At 35.8% G+C, this 27,812-nt stretch overlaps 2 protein-coding genes across 3 annotated transcripts; one reads left to right on the top strand and one right to left on the bottom strand.

The window, feature by feature from the left end:
* On the bottom strand, positions 1-18,306 carry LOC105334644 (potassium voltage-gated channel subfamily KQT member 1). Of its 2 annotated transcripts, none has more exons than XM_034476438.2 (14): positions 17,580-18,306; positions 11,823-12,266; positions 7,645-7,735; positions 6,697-6,823; positions 6,165-6,243; positions 5,680-5,776; positions 5,169-5,297; positions 4,355-4,465; positions 3,970-4,065; positions 3,312-3,609; positions 2,121-2,205; positions 1,737-1,812; positions 1,253-1,347; positions 1-443 (listed from the first exon to the last, which is right to left on the bottom strand). In XM_034476438.2, the coding sequence occupies exons 2-14, from the start codon at positions 12,146-12,148 to the stop codon at positions 266-268; spliced, it is 1,788 nt and encodes a 595-aa protein (XP_034332329.2). In that variant the 5' UTR covers positions 12,149-12,266; positions 17,580-18,306; the 3' UTR covers positions 1-265. The 2 variants fall into 2 exon arrangements, with proteins under 2 accessions (XP_034332329.2, XP_065927349.1); XM_066071277.1 differs by lacking the exon at positions 17,580-18,306 and adding an exon at positions 15,768-15,929.
* Positions 13,327-26,138, top strand: LOC136271941 (homeobox-like protein HDP1). The gene is made up of 15 exons (XM_066072538.1): positions 13,327-13,415; positions 17,711-17,816; positions 19,933-20,614; positions 20,656-20,741; positions 20,922-21,317; positions 21,588-21,803; positions 22,074-22,217; positions 22,506-22,739; positions 22,866-23,387; positions 23,658-23,873; positions 24,144-24,287; positions 24,576-24,809; positions 24,936-25,241; positions 25,422-25,745; positions 25,980-26,138. The coding sequence occupies exons 1-15, from the start codon at positions 13,327-13,329 to the stop codon at positions 26,136-26,138; spliced, it is 3,858 nt and encodes a 1,285-aa protein (XP_065928610.1).
* Positions 26,139-27,812: the final 1,674 nt, after the last annotated feature.

The following is a 27,812-nucleotide window of genomic DNA, read 5'->3' as shown; positions in this document are numbered from 1 at the left end:
GTGATCAAATTCAAACTGTCGTTTTCAATTAACTACTGTTTGGTTACTGATGCGAATCTCGTTCTTTTATCCATTATATAGTTTTCGTCAATCTCTACTCGCACAGACAGCAAAATTAGGTCAATTATTAACTTAATTGCTGGTCAATCACTCCAACAATGACTTCATTAATGTGTCCTTTAGCATGTAAGACTTCTTTTTCTTTGACCAACAATGTTAATTAGATTTCTCACTTCGTTGTCATTATTGGACGTGTCTATCACAGTCACTGGTGCTGATTACGAGTTTCTTGGTGTTGTGTGTGAAGAAGCACCAGAATCTGGTCCATTTTCATGTCAAGGTCTCGCATCTGGTTCTCCATACTGGCGAGCTTAGAGAACACAGTTGTTCTCTCTTTGTCTCTTGTTAAAACGTGGAGTGGTTTCCCTAGTGTGGTGTCAAGTCTAAACAAAAAAGAAAACCAACGCTCGAAAATGAGTAGATACTGACGAATTATTAAAATTTATTTAAATTTCAAATATATATATATATATATATATATATATATATATATATATATATATATATATATATATATATATATATATATAATTCAAATGTATATAATTTATTACGGAGTCAGTTATTTGATCCCCCTGCGTTTTAATTTTCATTGTAGTCTTAAAAAGTCTTAAATTGTAAACATACAAAATGTGTTCTATAATTTTATCATTTGAATAAGAAAATGTGCTGGGATATAAGTAAGCACTAGAAAATCCTTAATTCAAAAGTATAGTCTTCATATCTTTATCTTATTTGTTGAATGGTTGTAAACAGGTTTATATTGTACAATTCAATATGAAAATTATTCTTAAAACATCATAAATTGTGAGACATTCTTAAATGTGTTGTGGTGTGTGTAGGGAGAGCGAATACGTTTTCATAAGTTGTGCCCAATCTCTCTCTAACAATTTGTTACAATGAAATATGTTCAAATGAGTTTTCGTTTTAAAATCATGGTATAAGTCGACCTTGGTTTACCTTTGGTTTTGCATCAATTTAGATACGAAAAATATAATTTAACTCAAACATATTTGGTCCCCACAGATCAGTTTGTGTTTAACTATCAAAGAAATAAGTTTATCAAGACATAAAATGATTCCATACAATCATATTTAATCTAATTAATTTGAAAAACCACCATTTGTCATATTGTATTAATGTAAAATACTACATATAAAAATATAAAGTCAATTTTATCAACATAACAAACCTTCTCTGGAGTTCCTTGATCCGCACCATCATGTTTAAATGTCCCTGAGAATACTGCTCGATAACATCCCTGACGTCATAAGGTTTCCTGGCCAACTTAACATACAAAAAAATCACAATAACTGAAACATTGTGTTGCAGTGTAAAGTCATTGTTAAATCATGGACTTGGAAAAAGAAGAGTTACTGTAGTTTAACGATTCAAGTTACATGTTAAACTATATCAAATTTAATCTAGTGAAAAGTTAAATCATTTCAAATTTTAACTTGTTTGGTTGCATTTTACAGCCTAAATATAATGATCTGTAAACAAAGGGGTGATCTATATAATTTTATCTTTTTATATCAGTTCAAATCAATAGTTAGAGGGTATTTTATGTGCAAATGCCAAATATTGTTTGAATGACTAAAACAAAATTTAAAGCGCTTTTAAAAATGGGTCTCAATTGTTAGATCACAGTTATCTCTCCTACTTTGTCTTTTTACCTGAAATCGCCGTCTGGCTACAAAGAATTTTATTCTCCTGATGACTCGTATCATAATTTTGTGTTGTTCTGTTAATCTACAAATAGATTAAAACGTCAAATCATAGATTTACATACAGAATATTATATTTTTTTTTAAAAATAGATTAAAATATTTTTCATGGATTTACATTATTTGTTTTCTATGATGCAAATGAAGTCGGAAACATTGGGAAAAAACACTAAAACTCTAAATACATCATATATACATTCAGTGGTTTTTAAACTGCCAAATATAACTATAAGACAAACTATCATTTCCATGTACCGTATGGTTGAAGGTATTGTATATCAAATCATTATACTGTTAAGATAATCTTACAATGCACAACAAATTAGAACATACTCCTGAGGTTTTGAAACAGATTCCTCTTCTTGACCATCTATAGAGAACTCTGCCATTTCCATGGATTGGGAGTTGTTCTCGTCAGCTATATATATAAAAAAAATATAAGTGTTTCTGAATTTTACTTATGATTACTAGACTTTGACCCGTGCGTGCACGGGTTGACATTGCATATCGGACACTTACGAATAGGTACATCGACACAGTTTATTATTGAAATTTGCATAACAAAGCTATAAGCCTACAATAATGGTATTAATTTCACTACACTTTCCTTAGTTTGGTAAATCTAACTGTGTCTCGGGAAAGGCACTCCCCACAGTTAGAATGCATCCGTTATACCCGTAATGTAGCAGAAAATTGCAGAATCGCTCCGGAACGATTATGGAGAAAGTTAATGAAGTTGCCTTGAAAATAACAGTCAAATTCATCACAACAAACCTTTTTCAGACTGCAAATACCTTTTATCTAAAAAATTTAATCCACAGAATGGAAGAATTCAACACCTTTTCACCAACGTTCACGTATTCTCTTTGTAAAACTGGGTCCGTAGGACATTATTCATTTTTACGATAAAACATATTCTATCTTCACTCTAACAAATATGATGTAACGTTTTCGCATGTAATCAAATATTTTTGTCATCACGAAGACAAAAGTAATTAAGTAGATACATGTACTTGAAATGTATATTTGTTATTTTATACTTTCTCTCATAAGAAATCATTAATATATATGAACAGAATATATAGCAAAAGTCCAATGAAAATTTACCCGTATATGTATTATCATTTCTGAGTTTATTCATGCAGATGTGATATTGTGGAAACGTAAACTAAAGATCCCGTTAGCGTGAATGTATTGCGCAAGCGCAGGATTGTAAAATCCGAAAAATCCAAGTGATTTCCGGGAATTTTTGAGGAAATTTCGTTGATTATTAATTAGCGAAGGTTAACTGAGAAAAAATAAAAACAAATTGGTAATCTGCAGGTACCAATTATGTTTAAAATATATAAAACAAAAGACAGTATTCTTCCGATTTCTCGGTATTAAAGATAAAAAATTCGAGTCTATTATTTTAATATAGTAGTATAGAAGAGACGACACTGTTCAAGAAAAAAAACTCCCAGATTTTGGCACGACGTGAAAATGACAATCTACGTTAATAAGTTAAGTCTACTTTGAACTCACAGATCTGATCCGGGCTTGTTTTCTCTGGACATTCTGGGATCGATTGACAACTTCCCTGACGATCCGATATACTCGCTGATCGGGAAAACCCGCGTCTCTTCTTCAGTAGACTAGATTTTTGTGTGAATCTCGACATGGAATTCGGGTTCTGCTTACTGTTTAATTTACTCATGGAATGATTCATCAATTTTGAAAACCCGGGATGGTGTTTATCGAAATGTCGTTTCTCCTCTATGTGAACCTTCCATGTCGCTGACGACTTAAATGGCGGTTCGGCGGCGTGACATCGCCACAGACACTGAAATGATAAAATAGTACAGTAAACTAGACATAGACACCACTGTAAATATTTAATTTAAATCGTTATTTAACTTCAGCACAATAAAGGACGGACACCAACTTTAAAACATTTCGTTGTTAAAGCTCGTACAAATTTGAACAATTTAGGATTTTGAAAATTATTCAAAACTTAGTATCAACATGTTAAAACAGAAATCTGCTTACAGACTGTATATTTTCCAATAATTTTATATTAAATAAATATTATGTTCATGTTTACAGAAACATTTATTTTATTTTAGAGTAAGTGTTGATTTTATAATTAATGAAAAGCAGTTCAATAAACGTTTTTCTAGTAATATGGATAAATTAGTGTTACCTGTATGAGAGATGCTGCGGTGGGGATTTGTCGATTAAAGTGTTTCTGTCGTTGTTTTTGTTGAACTTTTAAAGCAAACCCTGATCCCAGAATACCCTAAAGAAAAATAAAGACATTAACAGTTTAGCAACAGATAATACAATTATGTATATATATATATATATCATTTAATGAAATTACCTGTAAATAACAATTTCAATAGCATTCCAACATGTTACGTATCCTGTAAAAGTCGATGATTAAAATCAAGTTAGTACTACTAACAAAGTTATTCCTATCCCTGAAATCTGAGTGCAAAAACAATAATATACACTAATTATATGCATTTAATTTTTTTTAGCAAGTACTACCTAACTAAGAGATCAGATAAGGATTGTGAACTCACTGCAGGAAGAGCGAAGAAGGATATGGCGAAGACGGAGAAGCAGGAAGCGACGATCCTCCCCATCCAGGTCTGGGGCACTGTGTCCCCGTACCCTATCGTTGTCACGGTGATCTGGAATTCAGAAAATAAACCCATTAATAAATCAAATAAAAAATCCCATGATTGTCAAATTGTTGTCACTGTTATATAAAAATCATAGGTGCAGTACTATACAGTAATAATTGTACAGAATAATTGTACAGTAATAAGTGAACAGTTATAAATTAAATCAATATCATTGTCACGGGACAGTTATGTAGATATGAAGTCAAATTACTCAAATCTTTACTTTACAGAAAATCCTGATTTTCACAATACTGAAGTTACTTGTTTCAATATATCTCTTTTTTTTGTTTCAAAATTTATTTAAACAATGTAATTTTGTATTTAGATATAATTCTATCTGATAATATTGTCATGTTGTAAATTTTAAATTTACTGGGTGGCAGTAAATACAAAATTTACTACATAACAACTTGTCATGATGTAAATTTTGTATTTACTGCCACCTGGTAAATTCAAAATTTACAACATGACAATATGCATGTCGATTATCAAGTTAAACTCCCTTTCCGCAGTATTTTGGTACATAGGCTTTCAATTTAAATAATAACTATTTATGTGGTCTACATTTATTGTAACTGGTATACAGTGATGCTACATAAGAACTACATTAAATATAAAACGGTTTAACTTATACAATTCATCTTTTGTTATTGTTTTAAGTTATACAATGCTTTGTTTGAATAAAAATTATCAAGTGATATAATCTTACCACGCCCCACCAGAGCGCATCTGCATAGCTTGTAAAATCTGTGGACCCGTTCTCTTTTTCCGCCAAATAGACAAAATAGGAAGAGAAGATGAGTCCCAGGAACCCTATGTACAGCGTCGTGATGAGTTCCTGTTAATATCCCAGGTGACGAAGTTGTTATTCATTGTAAAATGGATTCAGTTGTATTGCTATCTTTATTATTATTTGTAATACTTTATTGTAGTTTTTATCATTCATCCTTTATTATTGTTATATATTGTGTAACAGATTTTTTGTCCTTTCTAAATTTGTATCGACTTCGAATACATATCTGTTAATGTCATGGTTTATTTGAAACGGAACATATGAAATATTTTAAAATTCTCGTATTAATATAACTCTAAGTATTGACTTACCTGTACGAAGACTACTAAAAATATTTACATATTTACATACCTGTCTATGTACATAGACACCTGACAGTGTATACTTACATGTCTATGTACGTGGACAACTGACAATATATACTAACCTGTCTATGAATGTAGACAACAGAACCCAACAGTCGCCACGTTCCACCCTGTCTGTCTACGTGTAACATACGCAGTATTTGTAGAAACCGGACACCTCTGAAATAAAGTAAGGTTCAGGATGATGATATGAAACGGTTAGTCATTGGTAGAATAAAACAGTCCATTGTCAAATAGAGGTTTGTTTTGGTATTTCGTATTAGTTTTTCGACTTTTGTCTCACGGTAAAATGAATATTCATTTTACTTTTAAAATTTTTGTAATTTTGTTTTAAAATATATGATTAATCAAGGCTTGAAAATGCACATTATTTGTCCGTTTTCCTTCATTTTTTCTTTGAAAGGTATGGATAGATATATAGATTTACATTGTATATGGATTCATATAACGGATTAAGGAAAATAATGTCTTTTCATATTTGATGACAGACTTTGTATATGTAATGTTTATTTCTCAGTGGTGAAACTTTTGCATGTGAGTTATTTACCTGATGGCGGACGTTGCGAACACTTGTCCATTAGAACCGACAGACAAGACAACAATGGACGCCGTGACCACCAGGAAATCTGTCAGGAAAACAAGTCTGATGTCATGGGGTTTATAGCAAGCTCGGATTTTATAATTCAATTCTATTAAAATCTAAGGGAGACTGGGTTGTTTATTCTACCATAATTTTTTAGATATGATTATATTTGCTATAAAGTAATATTTATTAAAGAAAACTTCCATAAATATTTATGCTTTGAAATTTGAATGTTTTGTTATATCTTTATAGAAAGCTCTTCTTTTAAAAAAGATTAATGTAGTCCAAAATGTGGCCACAGCCACCCAGCCCTCTTAACAACACTACATGTATATTTAACAAACTATATTTTTTGCCTTTGCCAAAGATAATATGACATTACATTCATCTTTATAAATATATCTTTAAAAAGCATTACAAGTCAGGTGGTCATGTTTTACAATATACGTAATAAGCTTCCTGTATGTCTTGATCTACTTCCTGTTCCGGTACTTACCAATGACGGAGATGGGCTTCCGGGCGAATCTGACGCGTCCCGCCAGTCCCATGTACTTACTCCTACAGCCCGCGGCCCAGAGACGGACCACGTACTCCAGACCGAAAAACACCACCAGGACTATCTCCTACAAACAGCGGGAAAAACGTCACTGAACCGTTATCAATTAACGTCAGTTAAAAAATCCCGCTAACACAATACCACGTGCAATTTAATACAGTTAGAACATTACGTATCCATTGCTTAAGTGGGGTTTTTATATAATCTTAACAATAGCAAGACCTTTGACACAACTAAAATAGACAAACGCTCAAGTAGATTTTTATGATACTGTATTTAACAACTTTCAGCTTTAAACATTCAAGAGTACTCGATACTTTAAAATACGTTTCTTAAATTACGGAAATAGTTCCTGCATGTGTATATTTTTTTAACTGACTTAAATCGCAAAATATATTATTTTAATATTAATAACAATTTGTTTAATATAACGCATTTCTAAACGTGATTAAAATAAAGTTAAATTTTGCGATTTCCTTGTAAATTTTAATTGACTTTTTTAAACGATCTTAAAACTTTGTAAAGTATCTGGTCAAATGTAACTTTACCATTCAATGATGTCGTTTAAAGTTCCTCCTCAAACTAAACAAGTGGGCCCTTAAATAGAGATCGGACAGACAGACGGACGTTGTTACATTTATTTAACCGACCTCCCCCATTCATACCAGGTATCTCACTAGCATTACAGGGGGTACTTGTAAATACTGAAGTACTTGAGATAATGTACGGCGACGAGGCTGCCAATATTTCAATTGATTCACGAACCCTTAATATTTACCGAAGCCTATGCCATCTCTATTACATTGGATAATACACTGTTTGTATTGAATTCATTTTTATATATTCTAAAAAGTAATAACTATTCATTGCACAAGTCTTTGTTCTCACCATGTAGAAGAGTGTTTCGTTGGCAAACTCGGTGTACTGGTCAATGGTTGACAGCACACTGAAGATGAGACAGATCAGCACCATCATGAATCTGGAATAGTAAACACTAGAGATGAGAAAGATTAGCATTATCATGAATCTGGAATAGTAAACACTAGAGATGAGACAGATCAGCATCATCATCAATCTGGAATAGTAAACACTAAAAATGAGACAGATCAGCATCATCATGAATCTGGAATAGTAAACACTAAAGATGAGACAGATCAGCATCATCATGAATCTGGAATAGTAAACACTAAAGATTAGACAGATCAGCACCATCATGAATCTGGAATAGTTAACACTAAAGATGAGACAGATCAGCACCATCATCAATCTGGAATAGTTAACACTAAAAATGAGACAGATCAGCACCATCATGAATCTGGAGCAATAAACACTGAAGATGAGACAGATCAGCACCATCATGAATCTGGAATAGTAAACACTAAAGATGAGACAGATCAGCACCATCATCAATCTGGAAAACTAAACGCACAAACTTACAAGTCATGCTGGATAGCTATAAGGTTAAATCTGGAATATCAAACAAACAACTTAGACAGATTCTGAAGTATTCAGCCAGGTGCTTGAGGACATGACCCCTCCCACCACCACAACCCCAACCCCAACCCCCCCCCCCCCTCCTATTAGTTAAAAGTCATGTACACAATACATTCCTTTCCAAATATATGAAAATTAATTGAAAATTATAAATGTTTTAAAAACATCCACACTACCCTGCATATCAAAAGTTTAGTATGCAGACCGGAGGTTGATTAACATAAATCATTTATATTCATAAATTGTCAGATCTAAAATTCATATTTGAAATGGTCGTGTTGTGTACTTGATTTAATGAAAGTTTCTAATTAGAAAACAGAGTTTGATTGCAATCTACAATTGCTCTATGTTCTTTGATAAATTTATATTAACTTGTTTTGCGCGGTCAAACTGCATGTGACAGTTACTATGTAGTTATTTTAAAGGGAAATCTGACTTATAAGATACACAAAAGGCCCGTGTGTTTAGTTTGCAACATTTGGAAACAAATATCAGGAAATAAACCGCTGGGTACAAAAGGACTTCCTTCATTCTTTGTTACAATTCATCTATTGCCTATAAACAATGATAAGTATCTGGTCGTTGGAGCATGTGGATAATGAGCAGGTATTATAGCGCCCGGTTATCATTTATTCAGCGTGTTTTACCGCGCGAACAAAGGGAACCAGAGAAGGCGCGTTGCGTCAGTTTTGAAAATTCATTAAAGATTTAAAATCCGTATCTATATCTTATTTCAACAGACAAAAAGAGAAAAGAAGTAAGAAGAGTTCAATGTTCGAGACTTGTGCGCATATCAGACGTTTTATATCAGGTGTTTTATATAAGACGTTTTATATCAGGCATTTTATACGCTGATTCTAAAAAGACCCCAAAAACGTTTATTCAGGAAATAAATCAAACGGCTTAATTCTTATTATTAAGCAGAAACATAAAGGTGCGTACAAAAAAACACACTGAATATGTCTCCGGTTTCCATGGATTACAGTAGATTAAAAAAACAGATTAAAAAACAGTTGTGCGGTTTGCCAGAAATATGTGTCCATCTCAGAGTCGATCTGTTAATACATGTATCGATACAATATCTGATGATTGCTCTGACGTGACGCCATGTTGTGACGCTACTTAACCCCTGACCCCTGTGTTAGAACAACAAGCAATAGGATTCTGAATGTGTTCACGTCAAATAACAATGTAATCTTGTATACCTATACAGCGTAGCTTTAGAGGATTCTGCGATATAGTAGAATAAGTTGCTGTCCCCACAAAAAAACATGATCAACATCCAATTAACCAGACACAGAGAACTACATTCTGTGGGTTCAAGGAGAGGGGGGGGGGGCTAATTGGAATATTTTTTTACGGTTGCGACGGTTTATTTTTTATTTATTTTTTTTATTAGGATGTGTATTGGGTTATAATTTCGATACTTAACTATAAACGAAAAACAAGAGCTTCAGTTAAGTTATTCTCCTTCCATTGATGTCAAATGTGCATTGTGATATATTTTACCAGTAAATGCTTATTTGTCGATGTCGTAGGTCCTATAACAAACCAAGGCTAGGCAGACATGTTGAGTACGGTATGATAATTTGTCTGCACAGCCTTCGTGTGTTATAGGACCTACGACATCCAAAAATAAGAATTCAATGCTGATATTTTCTATAATAATGATGTTTATTTGTATGAAGTATTTGTGTCTCGTCACTTTAAAGCCATTATATGTACGCTCTTAGTCAGAGATATGAAACAAACACGGAACAGTCAAATAAACATGTATCTAGCTCGCTACTAAAAATTATAGTGCCAGAAACTTTACGGAGAAAATCTCCTTTATTAACGAAAAGATATGATTTAACGATTATTTTTCATAAGTACATTTGAAATTGGTTATGTAAGTTTGAACGAGTCATTATATCTAACAAAAATCGCGCTTTCTGATTCAATGTCTTCAAAAAATTATTTTATATCGTATAAAAAATGTTGCCCACATCATAGTTAGACTAACGTCAAAAACGTATCGATCCGCCTGACGTTACGTTTGAATTGTTAATGGTTTGATGTTATCTATAATTAATAGCAAAAAAATTAAATCATAAGCAGTGAATTCAATGTTTTAGTTTTATACGATATAAAATGGCGGGGAACAGTTTATGCTTTTTTACAAATCGCTTCGCGGTTTATAAAGCGTAAACTGTTCCAAACCAATTTATATCGTATAAAACTAATAAATATTGAATTCATTCCTTATTAAATATATTCAAAACTAAGACTAAGTGTGTTTACAGAAAATTGAACGTTGCATATTGCCATAGCAAACATGAGGGGGAATATACACTGAATATAAATAAATAAGCTATGGAGACGACCATCAGAGGACCGGGATCCTCCCTGCATACTCTGTATCATGTTCCATCCGCTGGGTTGACATTTCGACAGCCTCATTTATTTATCATTTTTGTCATTTTGTTTTTCTAGTGTGCTTCTCCCCTAATCGTTAAATAGACGGTGAATATTTACACAGAAGAAGGACGAAGTTTTTTTGTAACAGGTGTAACCTTAATTATTGATTCTGTTCTGAGAACTACTTAATGTATATTGAACCGATGCACTGCGCTTCATTGGACTAAAAAATCCTTAAAAGTCTACAGCGTGAGAAGAGGGATAAAGGACAGCGTATTTTATCTACTGATAAATCGGCACGAGAGTTGGGGTAGGGGTGGGGTCCCGTTATGAAGACTGAATTTTTTTGTCTCGGTCCATTATATTTTTAACATGACGTTATCTAAAGATTTATTTGCATGGCATCGTGTATAAAACAAAACATCTTTCCAATGGATGCAAACAGCAGATTGATAATAAATACCGGAAAAAGGCAGGACAGTATTTATATTGTAATGTCACTGGGGTCTTTTTTAAATGAAATACAAGTATTACTATACAATCCAGATGGTGTTTAATTTCGCCATTGTTATAAATCACTAATTTTTACACACAGTTTTTTATCATGGAGATACATGTAGTTTCATCCCAAATTAAATCAACCAAATTTTATTATGTGATATTTTCTTCATTAAAAATTTACATTTTGATAAAATACTGATTCAAGAAGTATATATAACAACAATTTCAACCTATCAAAATAAAACCGGGTTTCATCTAATCTTAAGTTTGTTTGATGACTTGGATAAAAGTTGATTACTGGTTGAGTCAGATGAGCACATATATTCTTCTTATATGAATACATATGGTAAAACTATCACTGAAGAACATATAGAAGGTACATGTACATATATATCAGAAACACTGAGATAAACATATCACTAACACTACTTAATAGTATGGAGAAGAAGATGACAAATCATTTTCACTGTAACTTGCTAAGTTAAGCACCTACATGTTATTGTGGTAGATAAATAGAATTACTTTCATTGTAAAATGGTAGATAAAACACTTATACTGTATAGTGGTAGATAAAACACTTATACTGTAAAGTGGTAGATAAAACACTTAAATTATACTGTAAAGTGTTAAATTAAACATTTATACTGTAAAGGAGTAAATGATGTACTCACACTGTGAAGTGGTAGATGAAGCACTTCCAGCCCGTGGGTCGCTCCAGGAAGTTGTAGACCTTGCCCTGCACAGTGAGCGTCATCTGGGTCTTGTTCCGGACGCGGTACTTGTTCTCCAGGATCTTGTCCATCTGGTTAATGACCGGTTTGAACTCCATCCACGCCGAGCCCGACCCCTCTGTCCTGTTCCCCGGGGGTGCGTCATACCGCTTGCTTGGGGAGCGGGACAGATGGTTGTTGTTTGTGGGTGGTTCCTCATTGAGCCGCGAGGGAGCGGTGGTGCTGTGGTTTAGCAGCGCCCTCTGTGTTTCGTCCCCTGCCTCCATGCGGTGGCGCTACATGTCAGACCGCGATGGACAAAGATATATCAGAGTCCTACAGGACAACGATTCACCAGAACCCGCAAATCCCGGAATGTCGATGTGTTCATCAATCATTCAGGCTCTGGAACCAAAAAAATACATCCTCTCTGTTAAAACTCCGAGCACATAATGAAAACAATTGTTATAGTGACACGCCAATAGTCGCCCGATACAGGGCTTCAGTGCGGCTCATCTAACACAAAGGTACCGAGTCCATGTGATACGGTAGTGACTGGTGTGTCAAAATATAAACAGCGGATTATAACAATCGGTATGAAGCTGAGAGAACGAGAGAGAGAGAGAGAGAGAGAGAGAGAGAGAGAGAGAGAGAGAGAGAGAGTACATTATGTGAGAGGTAGGCGTTAAGAAATGATGGTTGTATTAATTAGTTATAAGTATGGTGGGATCTAATCACGACCATCTCTCCTCTGTATGTTGTAGTAAGTGACGGAAACGTCACGGACAGCCTCAATGAGGAAATAGATAGTTGTTGTGCAGGTAATACTGGTGGATGTGGTCGTGCGATTCTCTCTGTATTGACCGAAGGAGCCATGTGGCTCATAGATAAAAAATACCTACTACTTTTACACATTAATGGTAGATTATTTGAAAATATTTCAATGTGTTTTTAAGCTATAAATATCTGAAATTCTTAAAAAATGCATGAAATCTTAGTGAAAACTTACTGTTTTGTATCTTTTAAGAGAGTGACACGCTCCAATACAAACATGAAACATGAAAATTGATTTATTTAATGTTTTGGTGTTAACCCGGGCATTAATTGGGTACACATACATACAAGGACTATATTGTGACAGTCTTGGATTTTGAAACGGAAATCACAATTCCCAAAAGTTTAAACTTTAATTTCAAAGTCAGGGTTTCATTCATTGTTCTGAGTTATGTCTGGTGTTTCGCTTCACGGTCTATGGTCTCCTATGAATTATTACGCAACCAATTTCGTTGCAATTATATTTCAATAATTTTAACAACTTCATGAAGTAAATCTCATTAAGCTTTGCAGACGGCTGACGGCTGTATCCCTTAAATCCTCTGTCTTTTCCCCGTCCATCAGTCAAAAAATCAATTTCCAGACAAGGGGTGACAACCATGATCCAAAAATCGAAGGTAGCCGCCGCGTAATGGCGGACGTGAATGACGGATCGTGGCGGGCTGTCCTGACATATGTCTACCGTCAGCTGAATAGAAATGTCGGCCCTGACAGCCGGCGGTAGGCGGCCTTAAAAGCCGCGACAGGAAGTCCAATACACGGCCATGACGGATGAGGTCTCCCCTGTCTGGGTCACGTGACATCGCTCTCCATTAGCTTCTGAATCAATACTGGCTTACTTAATATGATCATAATTTTATCCCATTGAAGTAGAAATTAGTATTTCACTGCAGTCATGACCATAAGCTCTGAGAGTATCTAAGGTCACTGGTGCAAATAACACACCCTCCACCCACCCACCCCCTACACCGTGTACGTCCACCCACCCACCCCCTATATAGTGTACCTCCACCCACCCACCCCCTACACCGTGTACCTCCACCCACCTACCCCCTATATAGTGTACCTCCACCCACCCACCCCCTGTATAGTTTACAGAGCAGTGCGAGCACAGAACGAGCAAACATTTGTACACTTGTTTCTACTTCTGCGATGTTTACCCTCTGACTGCGAGTGTTTGTCCGACTTTGTTAATGTTTCCTTTGAAATTTAGTTCGGACAAAGTTCATTAACCGAAACAATTAGCGGGTCTCGGAACATTGTATGTATATACAAGATCAGACGATGATTGGTGCTGACCGAAAAAAAACAGCTGAGAACAGTACAGGACTGTCCGAAAATAAGGTCATGCAGAACCTCGGATCTTTGGAAAGCTTAAGGTACCTCACTACACCTACACTTATACTTTTTGAGAAACTACGTCATAAGATGGCGATTCAAATGTTTTGTTAAACTGTTTATATCGTTCAATTTGGTTGTATATCGTCGTAGCTCAGTGGCTAAAGTATTGAGCTTCTAAACCACAGATCATGGATCCGCCTGGAGCTTTTGTTCATGTTAACTGAATTAAATTTTTGAAAATGTAATTTTTCATCCAAAATTGCACATGTTTTGCCTATTAGACTTAAATACTTCTATCCTTTATGATATCTATCATAATCAAATAATTTTCTGCTGATTTGAGAAAATATTTCACGGTATAGTGAGCCACCTTAAGAGTGAAGTCAAAGGGAAATACTGCCAGCGCCAGGAATCTTTATAACGTAAAGGACTGTTCAGAAATTCGGCCAGTACTAGTATACTTCGTGTCTGTGGACAGTACAGGACTGTCTGAAATTAGGCAGTACTTCGTGTCTGTGAACAGTACAGGACTGTTCTGAGAAACAGTCCCGTAGCTAACCTTCCGTTCATAAGTTATCCATGTACATCATTAGTTCTCACTAGTAGGTGTTGATTATTTTGTTAGAATAAAAATGTAAGACAGACTTCGCACTGGAAAATAGACTTGTTGTCTAACTGTCAACAGGGTCCCGAACTGGTATACACTTTAAAAAAGTTGTAGGTGTTCAGCCTAATGCATCAAATAATTTATAAACTACGAAATACAATAATCCGAAATTTTCACCATTCTGTAATTGATATGTCTTCTCGTCAAAATAAACGACAAAATAGACGATGCCGACTGAAATCAATCACCCGTAACGGAACGTTAAAACATTTTAAGCGATATTTTTCTGCGCACGCTCAATATGATTGGCAACTTTTTGTGATTGATATATACATGTATTAGTCTTTAGTTATAGTTTTTAAAGAAAAACACTAAAAATGAACAATATGATAGAGAGATGATACAGAGATATCATATATCAGATATGATCTACGTTCCTGATTGATATTAATTGAGGAAACAGTTAGAGACTTGGGAATATTGGTGCCTCGTTTGTTTCTTTGACAGGTTATACTTACTTTACATTTGCTTTTTATTTTGTCATCGACATTGTTTTAAATATTAAGCAATCCAAATGAAACGCTATTTTAATATATTGATCTCTTCTTTAAGTGAAACGGCAAACTAAAACAGTCGGAAAGCTCTTACCGGGTATTCGTGATATTTAGCAAAGGTCAAATTGGTTGGTCGCAACCAGAGGTCATGGTCAATTAATATCGCTCTTAACTACTTGAACGTTAGTTGAAAATCAGTCAAACCGACGACAAGACAAATAAATGTGTTTATTTCAAAACGTAAAAGCATAATAATGGGTGAACACTTGGAACTTTGGACTACAGTGGACAACAGTGGACTACAATGGACTACAATAGTATACAATGGACTACAATGTACTGCAATGGACTACAGTAGTCTACAGTGGACTACATTAGTCTATAGTGGACTACAGTGGATTTCGGCATTCAGTGTTTGACTTGGTAAACCTTGTCCAGATATCAGACCCGTCTAGTCTACATGTGATGTCAAACTTGTAGTGTCCAGACATGATGTCTGGGCGACGGGTTAACCCCAACCCTGATATTAGAGAAAGAGAGAGAGAGAGAGAGTGGGGCCGGACATGGTACCTGGTTGATCCAGAATTGGTGTCAATCGGTGGATTCCGAGGATCCAGACTCGGTGTCAAATCGTGTACCGGTAAACGGCGGAGTCAACCGATTCTGTTCTTGAGTTGACACATCAGATTTACTCGGTATCAGGCATCATCTGATTATCTTTGTCCCAGCACAAGAGAGACTCGACTTGTAGAGATTTGATTGCAGATAGAGGTCACTCATAGCGCGGAGAATGAACTACGTCACGGAAACAACGCATTACGAGGGTCTGGGCACACAATGGCATTATTAACTGCCGTGATCTCCTTTTATATCATAGTGGCCTCCCTTTAATCGGGGGATAATCCTTTTTTTTCTATTGATATATATATAATGGTGCTATACATTTGATGCTATTGTTCTTATCCCATTCATGTCTTATCAATATCTTTAAAGTTCATCAATTTAAAACATCTAATCAATCCTATACGATGCAGATTATCTACAAATTAAAACCCAACAATAGTCATAGAACAATTATCTAATCCGCATTTAAAAAATCTGTACAAGGTGAATATATAGGTTTTTTAAAAGCTTTCTGAGTTGAATATATAGATTATTTCTTTATTCTAAGCATCTCAATCTTTTATTTAAAAATCACAGAAATCAAAATCTGAAATATGAAGGGGGCTAATAATAGGGAAAGGGTAAAGTAACACTCAAACTAATGTATCGTTAGAGAATATGGTTCAGTAGTGAAAAAATATACATAGGGGCGGCATTGAAGTAGGATTTGACCAATAAATTTCTAAACCAACCTTTCTTATTAGCGCACGATATTTGAAACAATTATAGAAGTCTATTTTGGAAATAGAAATGCCCTACGAGCAGGATTATTTATTACCATGCGCCCTCCCACAAAGCGCCCCCTTCGTAAAGCCGGTATGCCCACATGGTATTTTCAACGAAAAAGGAAACATGTTTTTAAGCAGGGTCATTTTTTTCGTGGACCTTTATTCCAATATTTTTATCGTTTTGTTATTTCCAAATTTATACAGAAATTAAAGTGCAATTCATATGAATAACTGTTTGTGAAAGACGTGCCTCAGAAGATGACATCGGCACCTTCTGCCCTAATTCATAGCAGCGAGAAAAATATTTCTCATAAAGAAAGCTCAGCCACGTGTAAATAAAAAAATTTCTTTCCTTTAAATGGATTGTACACAGCTGTGCTATTTGTAATAAGGCCAAAGTTAGCGCCACCCTTGCTTTCACATGTGTAAGGTGTGAATTCCACTGACTGACTGATTGACAGACAGACAGACAGACAGACAGACAGAGGGACACACAAACAGACAAACAGGGCATAGAAAAAACTGTAATGATAGATGACTGCAAAATTATATAGCAGCAAATGATCCTTTTTAAAGAATCCGACATTGTAGATATTTGAAACGAATTGACTTCATGTTTTTATTATACTAGTACATCCCCGATTCTGGTGTTATATATTTGTTATATACTAGTACATCCCCGGTTCTAGTGTTTTAGAATATATAGTTATAAATATAGTGAATTCCCGTTTCTATTGTTAGAAATTAGTGATATACCTAGTTTCTGCCTGACTCCGTGGCTGATACCTGAATACTTAGTGCAGCATTCAGGACATCTATTAAGCTTTATTCTACATTGATCTTCACTCCAGATCATTTTCGTATTATGTCATTAAATTTTGAATTACTTCTATCATACTGAATAGGCTTACGTTTATTTACGATGTATTAGAATGAATGTAATATAAATATTTTAGTAAAAGGAAGTGGATTAAAATATATTTAGGATTACCACTAATCCGCCATCAGGTATTGTCCTCAGAGTTCATCGTCGCTAATATGTCGAACAAATGAATAAAAACACAGAATAATCACAACGATCCCCCACGATGTGTAGGGTTGGTGGGGTGTAAACTTGTCCAGGTCACGCGGGGACGGGATCCTAGACGCCCCCTCAATTAGACTCCTGGTCAACCACAGAAAAGGGGAATCCCACGAAACAGCTGCACAGATCCTTGAGACACTGACAGTAGGTTCACTGACACGCTGTCAGATACTGACACAATGTTGGACAATGACAGCCACTGACACTCACTGACAGCCTCCGTCCACACTACGTACGATGTACTAGTTGTACTAGTTGTACACTAGTTGTACTAGCCTTGACCAGGCTCCCAGGACTGCAGTGTGTACACGACACTCATGTAATAACGTAGATCAATGGCTGAATCCACTAGCACGCTTTAGTGATCGTAAAGAACTTGCTGTCGATCAGAGGTTTAAAGTAAGAGGTGAAGGCTGAGTAATTAAACGTCTATTGTGGGGACCCCCTTACAGAGACGGTCCGCTGTGTCTGATCCAGGATTCGGGGATATTTAACTCGGCTAATTAACTCACTGGAACCTCTCCGTTACAGCGATAGTTCAGAGGGGGCTGTCCCGGCCAAACAATGGCGTGAATAAGGACAGGACAGGGTGTACTTAGCGCCAATACACATTTAATACAGCAACACAACAGAGTCCACATAATTCCTCAATACACAACCCAACAATGCTTGCTACGTCAAAGTTTAGACACCAAGCATGGGTTTAAAATATGGACCATTCCACTCAAGGAGACCAAATGTCGTGAAGAGAGCACCGGTCATTAATATCAAACTCATTACTTAGTTCCTATATGCAATATAGCGTCCGTGTAAATACACATAAGTTATACACAACGATAGAAATGAAATGGTTGCACAAACGTTTGATGTACGTGTATATTCAACTGTTCTTGGAGGACAAATGTATAATATGGTACATTGATGAAACAGAATGATAACATCTGACATGGATAACTCAATCTATAACCACGTGTAAATCCTGATTCAATAAATAGTAGCGTAATTTATTTATAAATATTATAATAAAAAATCGTAAATTCTAGACATGTCAATAAATAGCTATTTATAATGTTTATATTTAAGCATTGAATAATTTTTTTTAAATGTGGTCTCATAACTGCAATTTATTCAATTTGTATGCACACATCGTTGCAGTTTTCAGACCACATCTTTAAATAAAAATGATTCAATGCGTACTTACAGTTGTGTACTCTAGTAGTTTTAAGGTATGCTGATTTTAGTAAAGTCGTTCATTAAAACATGTCACATTTGACTAATTTCTCCATAAACTTCTAACAACTATTAAGCAGAAAAAAGTTAACTTTTTTAAAGTGCAAATATAATGCGGCTAAGTACTTCTCTAAATGTTTCTCTGTTACTGGTATTCTATATATTTCCCTAGTACTATTGATACATTTGACTACACACGCCGCCCTCTAGTTGGATATTGACCCCGGTCTAATCCTGTAATAGGTTGGCGACAGCTGCTCTCATTTCACGTTCATAAAAATAGCGTTTGGAAGATCGTGTTGTCCTTTTTGTTTTGCAGACTATGATGCAATACAACCAATATAAATAAAGTGAAATAAACAGATGTCTTAAATATATTTTAGGAATAGGAAGTAAAGGTCAAGGTTAAATTAAGACAATGACCATTATATAATACAATTCATCCTATGGTTACTGTCATATATACATTACAAATTAAGCTAGATGGACGCGAAAATAGAGGAAATAGCAAGCTATTAGAATGTTCGCAAAAAAAGCATGAGCTAATCGCATATGATAGACAATGGACGTGGAAATAATGGGAGTAGTTTTCCTGCGATGAAGAAATCATGAACTGGTCCGAATATTTAGCAATGGGTGCAACTCTCCGTAGAGAAAGTTTAGAATAGCAAGTCAGTTTGATATTTATTTGTTGAATTTCAATTGAATGAAAAGCGTAAATACATATTACAGAAATGCACAATAAAGACAGACAACGCAATTTCAAACTGAAAGGGAGAACAGAAAATGCCAGTCTGAGAAATAAACTAAGAAAGACAGACAGATATTCCCTAAAATATGTATAATAGACACAATACAGCCCTAACTTAGAAAAAACAAACAAAAAGGCACATAGAGATACATATTAAAAATAAATTAAAAACAACTAAACATAGAAAGACAAAACCTCCACATAGATACCGGCACAGGAATACATCAACATACACAGTAAAACCCAGACATCAATATACAATAAGATATCCACATACAGGAAGACATCAATATACAGGAAGACATCAACATACAGGAAGACATCAACATACACGAAGACATTAACAAACAGGGAGACATCAACATGCAGAAAGACTTCAATATACAGGAAGACATCGACATACAGGAAGACATTAACATACAGGAAGACATCAACATGCAGAAAGACTTCAATATACAGGAAGACATCGACATACAGGAAGACATTAACATACAGGAAGACATCAACAAACAGGAAGACATCAATATACAGGAAGACATAGACATACAGGGAGACATAAACATACAGGAAGACATCAACAAACAGGAAGACATCAATATACAGGAAGACATAGACATACAGGGAGACATAAACATACAGGAAGACATCAATATACAGGAAGACATAGACATACAGGGAGACATCAACATACTGGAAGACATCAACATACAGGAAGACATAGACATACAGGGAGACATCAACATACAGGAAGAAATCAACATACAGGAAGACTTCAACATACAGGGAGACATCAACACACAGGAAGACATCAACATACAGGAAGACATTAACATACATTTAGACATTTATATACAGGGAGAAATCAACATACAGGAAGACATAAACATACAGGAAGACATTAACATACATTTAGACATTAATATACAGGGAGAAATCAACATAAGGAAGACATTAACATACAGTTAGACATCAACATACAGGAAGACATCAACATACAGGTAGACATCAACATACAGGAAGACATCAACATACAGGAAGACATCAACATACAGGGAGACATCAACATACAGGGAGACATCAACATACAGGTAGACATTAACATACAGGAAGACATCAACATACAGGAAGAAATCAACATACAGGGAGACATCAACATACAGGAAGACATCAACATACAGGGAGACATCAACATACAGGGAGACATCAACATACAGGAAGACATCAACATACAGGGAGACATCAACATACAGGAAGACATAAACATACAGGAAGACATCAACATACAGGAAGACATCAACATACAGGAAGACATAAACATACAGGAAGACATCAATATACAGGAAGACATAGACATACAGGGAGACATCAACATACAGGAAGAAATCAACATACAGGGAGACATCAACATACAGGAAGACATCAACATACAGGGAGACATCAACATACAGGAAGACATAAACATACAGGAAGACATCAACATACAGGAAGACATCAACATACAGGAAGACATAAACATACAGGAAGACATCAATATACAGGAAGACATAGACATACAGGGAGACATCAACATACACGAAGACATCAACATACAGGAAGACATCGACATACAGGAAGACATCAACATACAGGTAGACATCAACATACAGGAAGACATCAACATACAGGTAGACATCAACATACAGGGAAACATCAACACACAGGGAGACATCAACATACAGGAAGACATCAACATACAGTTAGACATCAACATACAGGAAGACATCAACACACAGGAAGACATCAACATACAGGAAGACATTAACATACAGTTAGACATTAACACACAGTTAGATATCAACATACAGGAAGACATCAACATACAGGGAGACATCAACATACAGGGAGACATCAACATACAGGAAGACATCAACAAACAGGAAGACATCAACATACAGGGAGACATCAACATACAGGGAGACATCAACATACAGGAAGACATCAACATACAGTTAGACATCAACATACAGTTAGACATCAACAAACAGGAAGACATCAACACACAGGGAGACATCAACATACAGGAAGACATCAACATACAGGAAGACATCGACATACAGGAAGACATCAACATACAGGTAGACATCAACATACAGGAAGACATCAACATACAGGTAGACATCAACATACAGGGAAACATCAACACACAGGGAGACATCAACATACAGGAAGACATCAACATACAGTTAGACATCAACATACAGGAAGACATCAACACACAGGAAGACATCAACATACAGGAAGACATTAACATACAGTTAGACATTAACACACAGTTAGATATCAACATACAGGAAGACATCAACATACAGGGAGACATCAACATACAGGGAGACATCAACATACAGGAAGACATCAACAAACAGGAAGACATCAACATACAGGGAGACATCAACATACAGGGAGACATCAACATACAGGAAGACATCAACATACAGTTAGACATCAACATACAGTTAGACATCAACAAACAGGAAGACATCAACACACAGGGAGACATCAACATACAGGAAGACATCAACATACAGGTAGACATCAACATACAGGAAGACATCAACATACAAGAAGACATCAACATACAGGAAGACATAAACATACAGGGAGACATCAACATACACGAAGACATCAACATACAGGGAAACATCAACACACAGGGAGACATCAACATACAGGAAGACATCAACATACAGTTAGACATCAACATACAGGGAGACATCAACATACAGGGAGACATCAACATACAGGAAGACATCAACAAACAGGGAGACATCAACATACAGGTAGACATCAACATACAGGTAGACATCAACATACAGGGAGACATCAACATACAGGTAGACATCAACATACACGAAGACATCAACATACAGGAAGACATCAACACACAGGGACACATTAACATACAGGAAGACATCAACATACAGGAAGACATCGACATACAGGAAGACATCAACACACAGGGACACATCAACATACAGGAAGACATCAACATACAGGAAGACATCGACATACAGGAAGATATCAACAAACAGGAAGACATCAACATACAGGTAGACATCAACATACAGGGAGACATCAACATACAGGAAGACATCAACATACAGGAAGACATCAACAAACAGGAAGACATCAACATACAGGGAGACATCAACATACAGGGAGACATCAACAAACAGGAAGACATCAACATACAGGGAGACATCAACATACAGGAAGAAATCAACATACAGGAAGACATCAACATACAGGTAGACATCAACAAACAGGAAGACATCGACATACAGGAAGATATCAACAAACAGGAAGACATCAACATACAGGGAGACATCAATATACAGGTAGACATCAACATACAGGTAGACATCAACATACAGGAAGACATCAACATACAGGGAGACATCAACATACAGGTAGACATCAACATACAGGTAGACATCAATATACAGGAAGACATCAACATACAGGAAGACATCAACATACAGGAAGACATAAACATACAGGAAGACATCAACATACAGGAAGACATCAACATACAGGAAGACATAAACATACAGGAAGACATCAATATACAGGAAGACATAGACATACAGGGAGACATCAACATACACGAAGACATCAACATACAGGAAGACATCGACATACAGGAAGACATCAACATACAGGTAGACATCAACATACAGGAAGACATCAACATACAGGTAGACATCAACATACAGGGAAACATCAACACACAGGGAGACATCAACATACAGGAAGACATCAACATACAGTTAGACATCAACATACAGGAAGACATCAACACACGGGAAGACATCAACATACAGGAAGACATTAACATACAGTTAGACATTAACACACAGTTAGATATCAACATACAGGAAGACATCAACATACAGGGAGACATCAACATACAGGGAGACATCAACATACAGGAAGACATCAACAAACAGGAAGACATCAACATACAGGGAGACATCAACATACAGGGAGACATCAACATACAGGAAGACATCAACATACAGTTAGACATCAACATACAGTTAGACATCAGCAAACAGGAAGACATCAACACACAGGGAGACATCAACATACAGGAAGACATCAACATACAGGAAGACATCGACATACAGGAAGACATCAACATACAGGTAGACATCAACATACAGGAAGACATCAACATACAGGTAGACATCAACATACAGGGAAACATCAACACACAGGGAGACATCAACATACAGGAAGACATCAACATACAGTTAGACATCAACATACAGGAAGACATCAACACACAGGAAGACATCAACATACAGGAAGACATTAACATACAGTTAGACATTAACACACAGTTAGATATCAACATACAGGAAGACATCAACATACAGGGAGACATCAACATACAGGGAGACATCAACATACAGGAAGACATCAACAAACAGGAAGACATCAACATACAGGGAGACATCAACATACAGGGAGACATCAACATACAGGAAGACATCAACATACAGTTAGACATCAACATACAGTTAGACATCAACAAACAGGAAGACATCAACACACAGGGAGACATCAACATACAGGAAGACATCAACATACAGGTAGACATCAACATACAGGAAGACATCAACATACAAGAAGACATCAACATACAGGAAGACATAAACATACAGGGAGACATCAACATACACGAAGACATCAACATACAGGGAAACATCAACACACAGGGAGACATCAACATACAGGAAGACATCAACATACAGTTAGACATCAACATACAGGGAGACATCAACATACAGGGAGACATCAACATACAGGAAGACATCAACAAACAGGGAGACATCAACATACAGGTAGACATCAACATACAGGTAGACATCAACATACAGGGAGACATCAACATACAGGTAGACATCAACATACACGAAGACATCAACATACAGGAAGACATCAACACACAGGGACACATTAACATACAGGAAGACATCAACATACAGGAAGACATCGACATACAGGAAGACATCAACACACAGGGACACATCAACATACAGGAAGACATCAACATACAGGAAGACATCGACATACAGGAAGATATCAACAAACAGGAAGACATCAACATACAGGTAGACATCAACATACAGGGAGACATCAACATACAGGAAGACATCAACATACAGGAAGACATCAACAAACAGGAAGACATCAACATACAGGGAGACATCAACATACAGGGAGACATCAACAAACAGGAAGACATCAACATACAGGGAGACATCAACATACAGGAAGAAATCAACATACAGGAAGACATCAACATACAGGTAGACATCAACAAACAGGAAGACATCGACATACAGGAAGATATCAACAAACAGGAAGACATCAACATACAGGGAGACATCAATATACAGGTAGACATCAACATACAGGTAGACATCAACATACAGGAAGACATCAACATACAGGGAGACATCAACATACAGGTAGACATCAACATACAGGTAGACATCAATATACAGGAAGACATCAACATACAGGAAGACATCAACATACAGGTAGACATCAACATACATGAAGACATCAACATACAGGAAGACATCAACAAACAGGGAGACATCAACATACAGGAAGACATCAACAAACAGGAAGACATCAACATACAGGAAGACATCAACATACAGGTAGACATCAACATACAGGGAGACATCAACATACAGGGAGACATCAACATACAGGTAGACATCAACATACAGGTAGACATCAACATACAGGAAGACATCAACATACAGGGAGACATCAACAAACAGGTAGACATCAACATACAGGTAGACATCAACATACAGGGAGACATCAACATACAGGGAGACATCAACATACAGGAAGACATCAACATACAGGAAGACATCAACATACATTTAGACATTAATATACAGGGAGACATCAACATACAGGAAGACATCAACATACAGGAAGACATCAACACACAGGGACACATCAACATACAGGAAGACATCAACATACAGGAAGACATCGACATACAGGGAGACATCAACATACAGGTAGACATCAACATACAGGGAGACATCAACATACAGGGAGACATCAACATACAGGAAGACATCAACATACAGGAAGACATCAACATACAGGAAGACATCAACATACAGGTAGACATCAACATACAGGAAGACATCAACATACAGGGAGACATCAACATACAGGGAGACATCAACATACAGGTAGACATCAACATACAGGGAGACATCAACATACAGGGAGACATCAACATACAGGAAGACATCAACATACAGGAAGACATCAACAAACAGGGAGACATCAACATACAGGAAGAAATCAACATACAGGGAGACATCAACATACAGGGAGACATCAACATACAGGAAGACATCAACATACAGGAAGACATAAAGAGAAGATTTCAACATTCATAAAGACATCAACATTCAGGTAGACATCAACATTAAGGTAGACTTCAATATACAGGAAGACATCAACATCCAGGAATATGTCAATACATAGGATGACATCCACATACATTAAAACCCAGACATCAAGGTCAGGGGTAGTTTGGGTTAACGTCTCACTCAAGTAATACTCTAATAATAAAAGATAACCATCAAAGTTACATTTTACAAATACCTAGATGTTTTCTTTCATTAGATATTCTGCTCAGCGGCGGTTGTTTACTTTAGGAGATTTTTTAAATATGTGTTTTAGAATTGTGGCTGAATCGCTTTTATAATTATGTGCATATTTGATAATTAAATTTTAAAAAAGGGATAGAGAGACTGATATTTTAAATGTCAAAGTATTATCATTATTGATATTAATGAGCGTGCTTTAAAAAAATCGTTAATTTCTTACAGCGAACAAACAGCGGGAAACACCTGACTATCTGTATTCATATGTTAAGTATATATAGGTATTTAATCGTTGTAAATATCCATGAGGGGGGAAAATCATGTTGAAATGATACACAGAAAAAGTATAAACTTACATATCTCCATGAACTAGATACTGGTATAGATTTTCAATTGGTGTTTTATATTTATTGCATACATTTCAAGATGTTGGTATAGAGTTTGACTTGGCATCTTGATCATGAACATGTCTCAGGCTTCGGTCATATAAAATTGGCAAGACCTGGGGATAAGCGAAACTAATTGCAGAAGATAGAAGAAGATGGAAGCCACTACATGTAGTCGTCCTAAAATGTCCCCCGTGGGACGCAGTGGATTAAGTCAAGTAAGTCATACAATTAAAATTTAAAATTCAGTATAAGACTGTTCCTCTTTGTTATAGCTACCTACACACATCATGTATTATTAATAAGTATCTTGTGAATGATGGAAATTTTGATTTAATTCTTAGATCTGTCATGGTCCTGGGCTTGAGTCACGCAAAATCAACGTTTAATGGTGGTAGTAAAATACATCTGTATCAAAATCAATCAACACAGATGAACGCTTCAATAATTCATAACAAAAAATATCTCGAGGGAGACGTGCTCGCGAACCCCCTGTACGGTCAGGTCATAGTGAGCCATTCATTTATTGTTGATTACGTCAGTTTTAATTATATTAATTACATTAGGTCCTGCAGTAATGAAGGAGGACGTGGGGGCACTGATCACGTGACGCAGTCTGATTTAGACTCGTCCAATAAATCCCACATATTTATTGTGGATACTTTCGCAAACAATAAGTATCTGCATTAATTCGGGATATTTTGGTATATATTGATTCAGTGTTATATAATAGTAAACTAGATGAAAACTTCGGGCTATTTTATCATAAACTTATACTCATTTTACTTTTGTACAAACTATTACAGTAACTAATGATACTTCAACATGAATTAACCAAACCAACATGATACTAGGAATAAAATCATGCATAAATTAACTCATGATACTTTTATTAGCATTAACTAACTTCGGATAAATTAGCATTCACTAACTTAGGATATTCAGTATCACCTATTCAGGTAACTTAAGCATATTAAACTGAAGAAACTTTGACATAATTATACGTTTAGATACTCAGGATAATTTAATACAATCTTCAGGATACTTTTACATAACTACCAGGAAACGACCCATTGTT

This window comes from Magallana gigas, chromosome 9, assembly GCF_963853765.1.
Source record: "Magallana gigas chromosome 9, xbMagGiga1.1, whole genome shotgun sequence".
NCBI lineage: Eukaryota > Metazoa > Mollusca > Bivalvia > Ostreida > Ostreidae > Magallana > Magallana gigas.
This window is presented reverse-complemented; position numbering and strand designations above follow the sequence as displayed.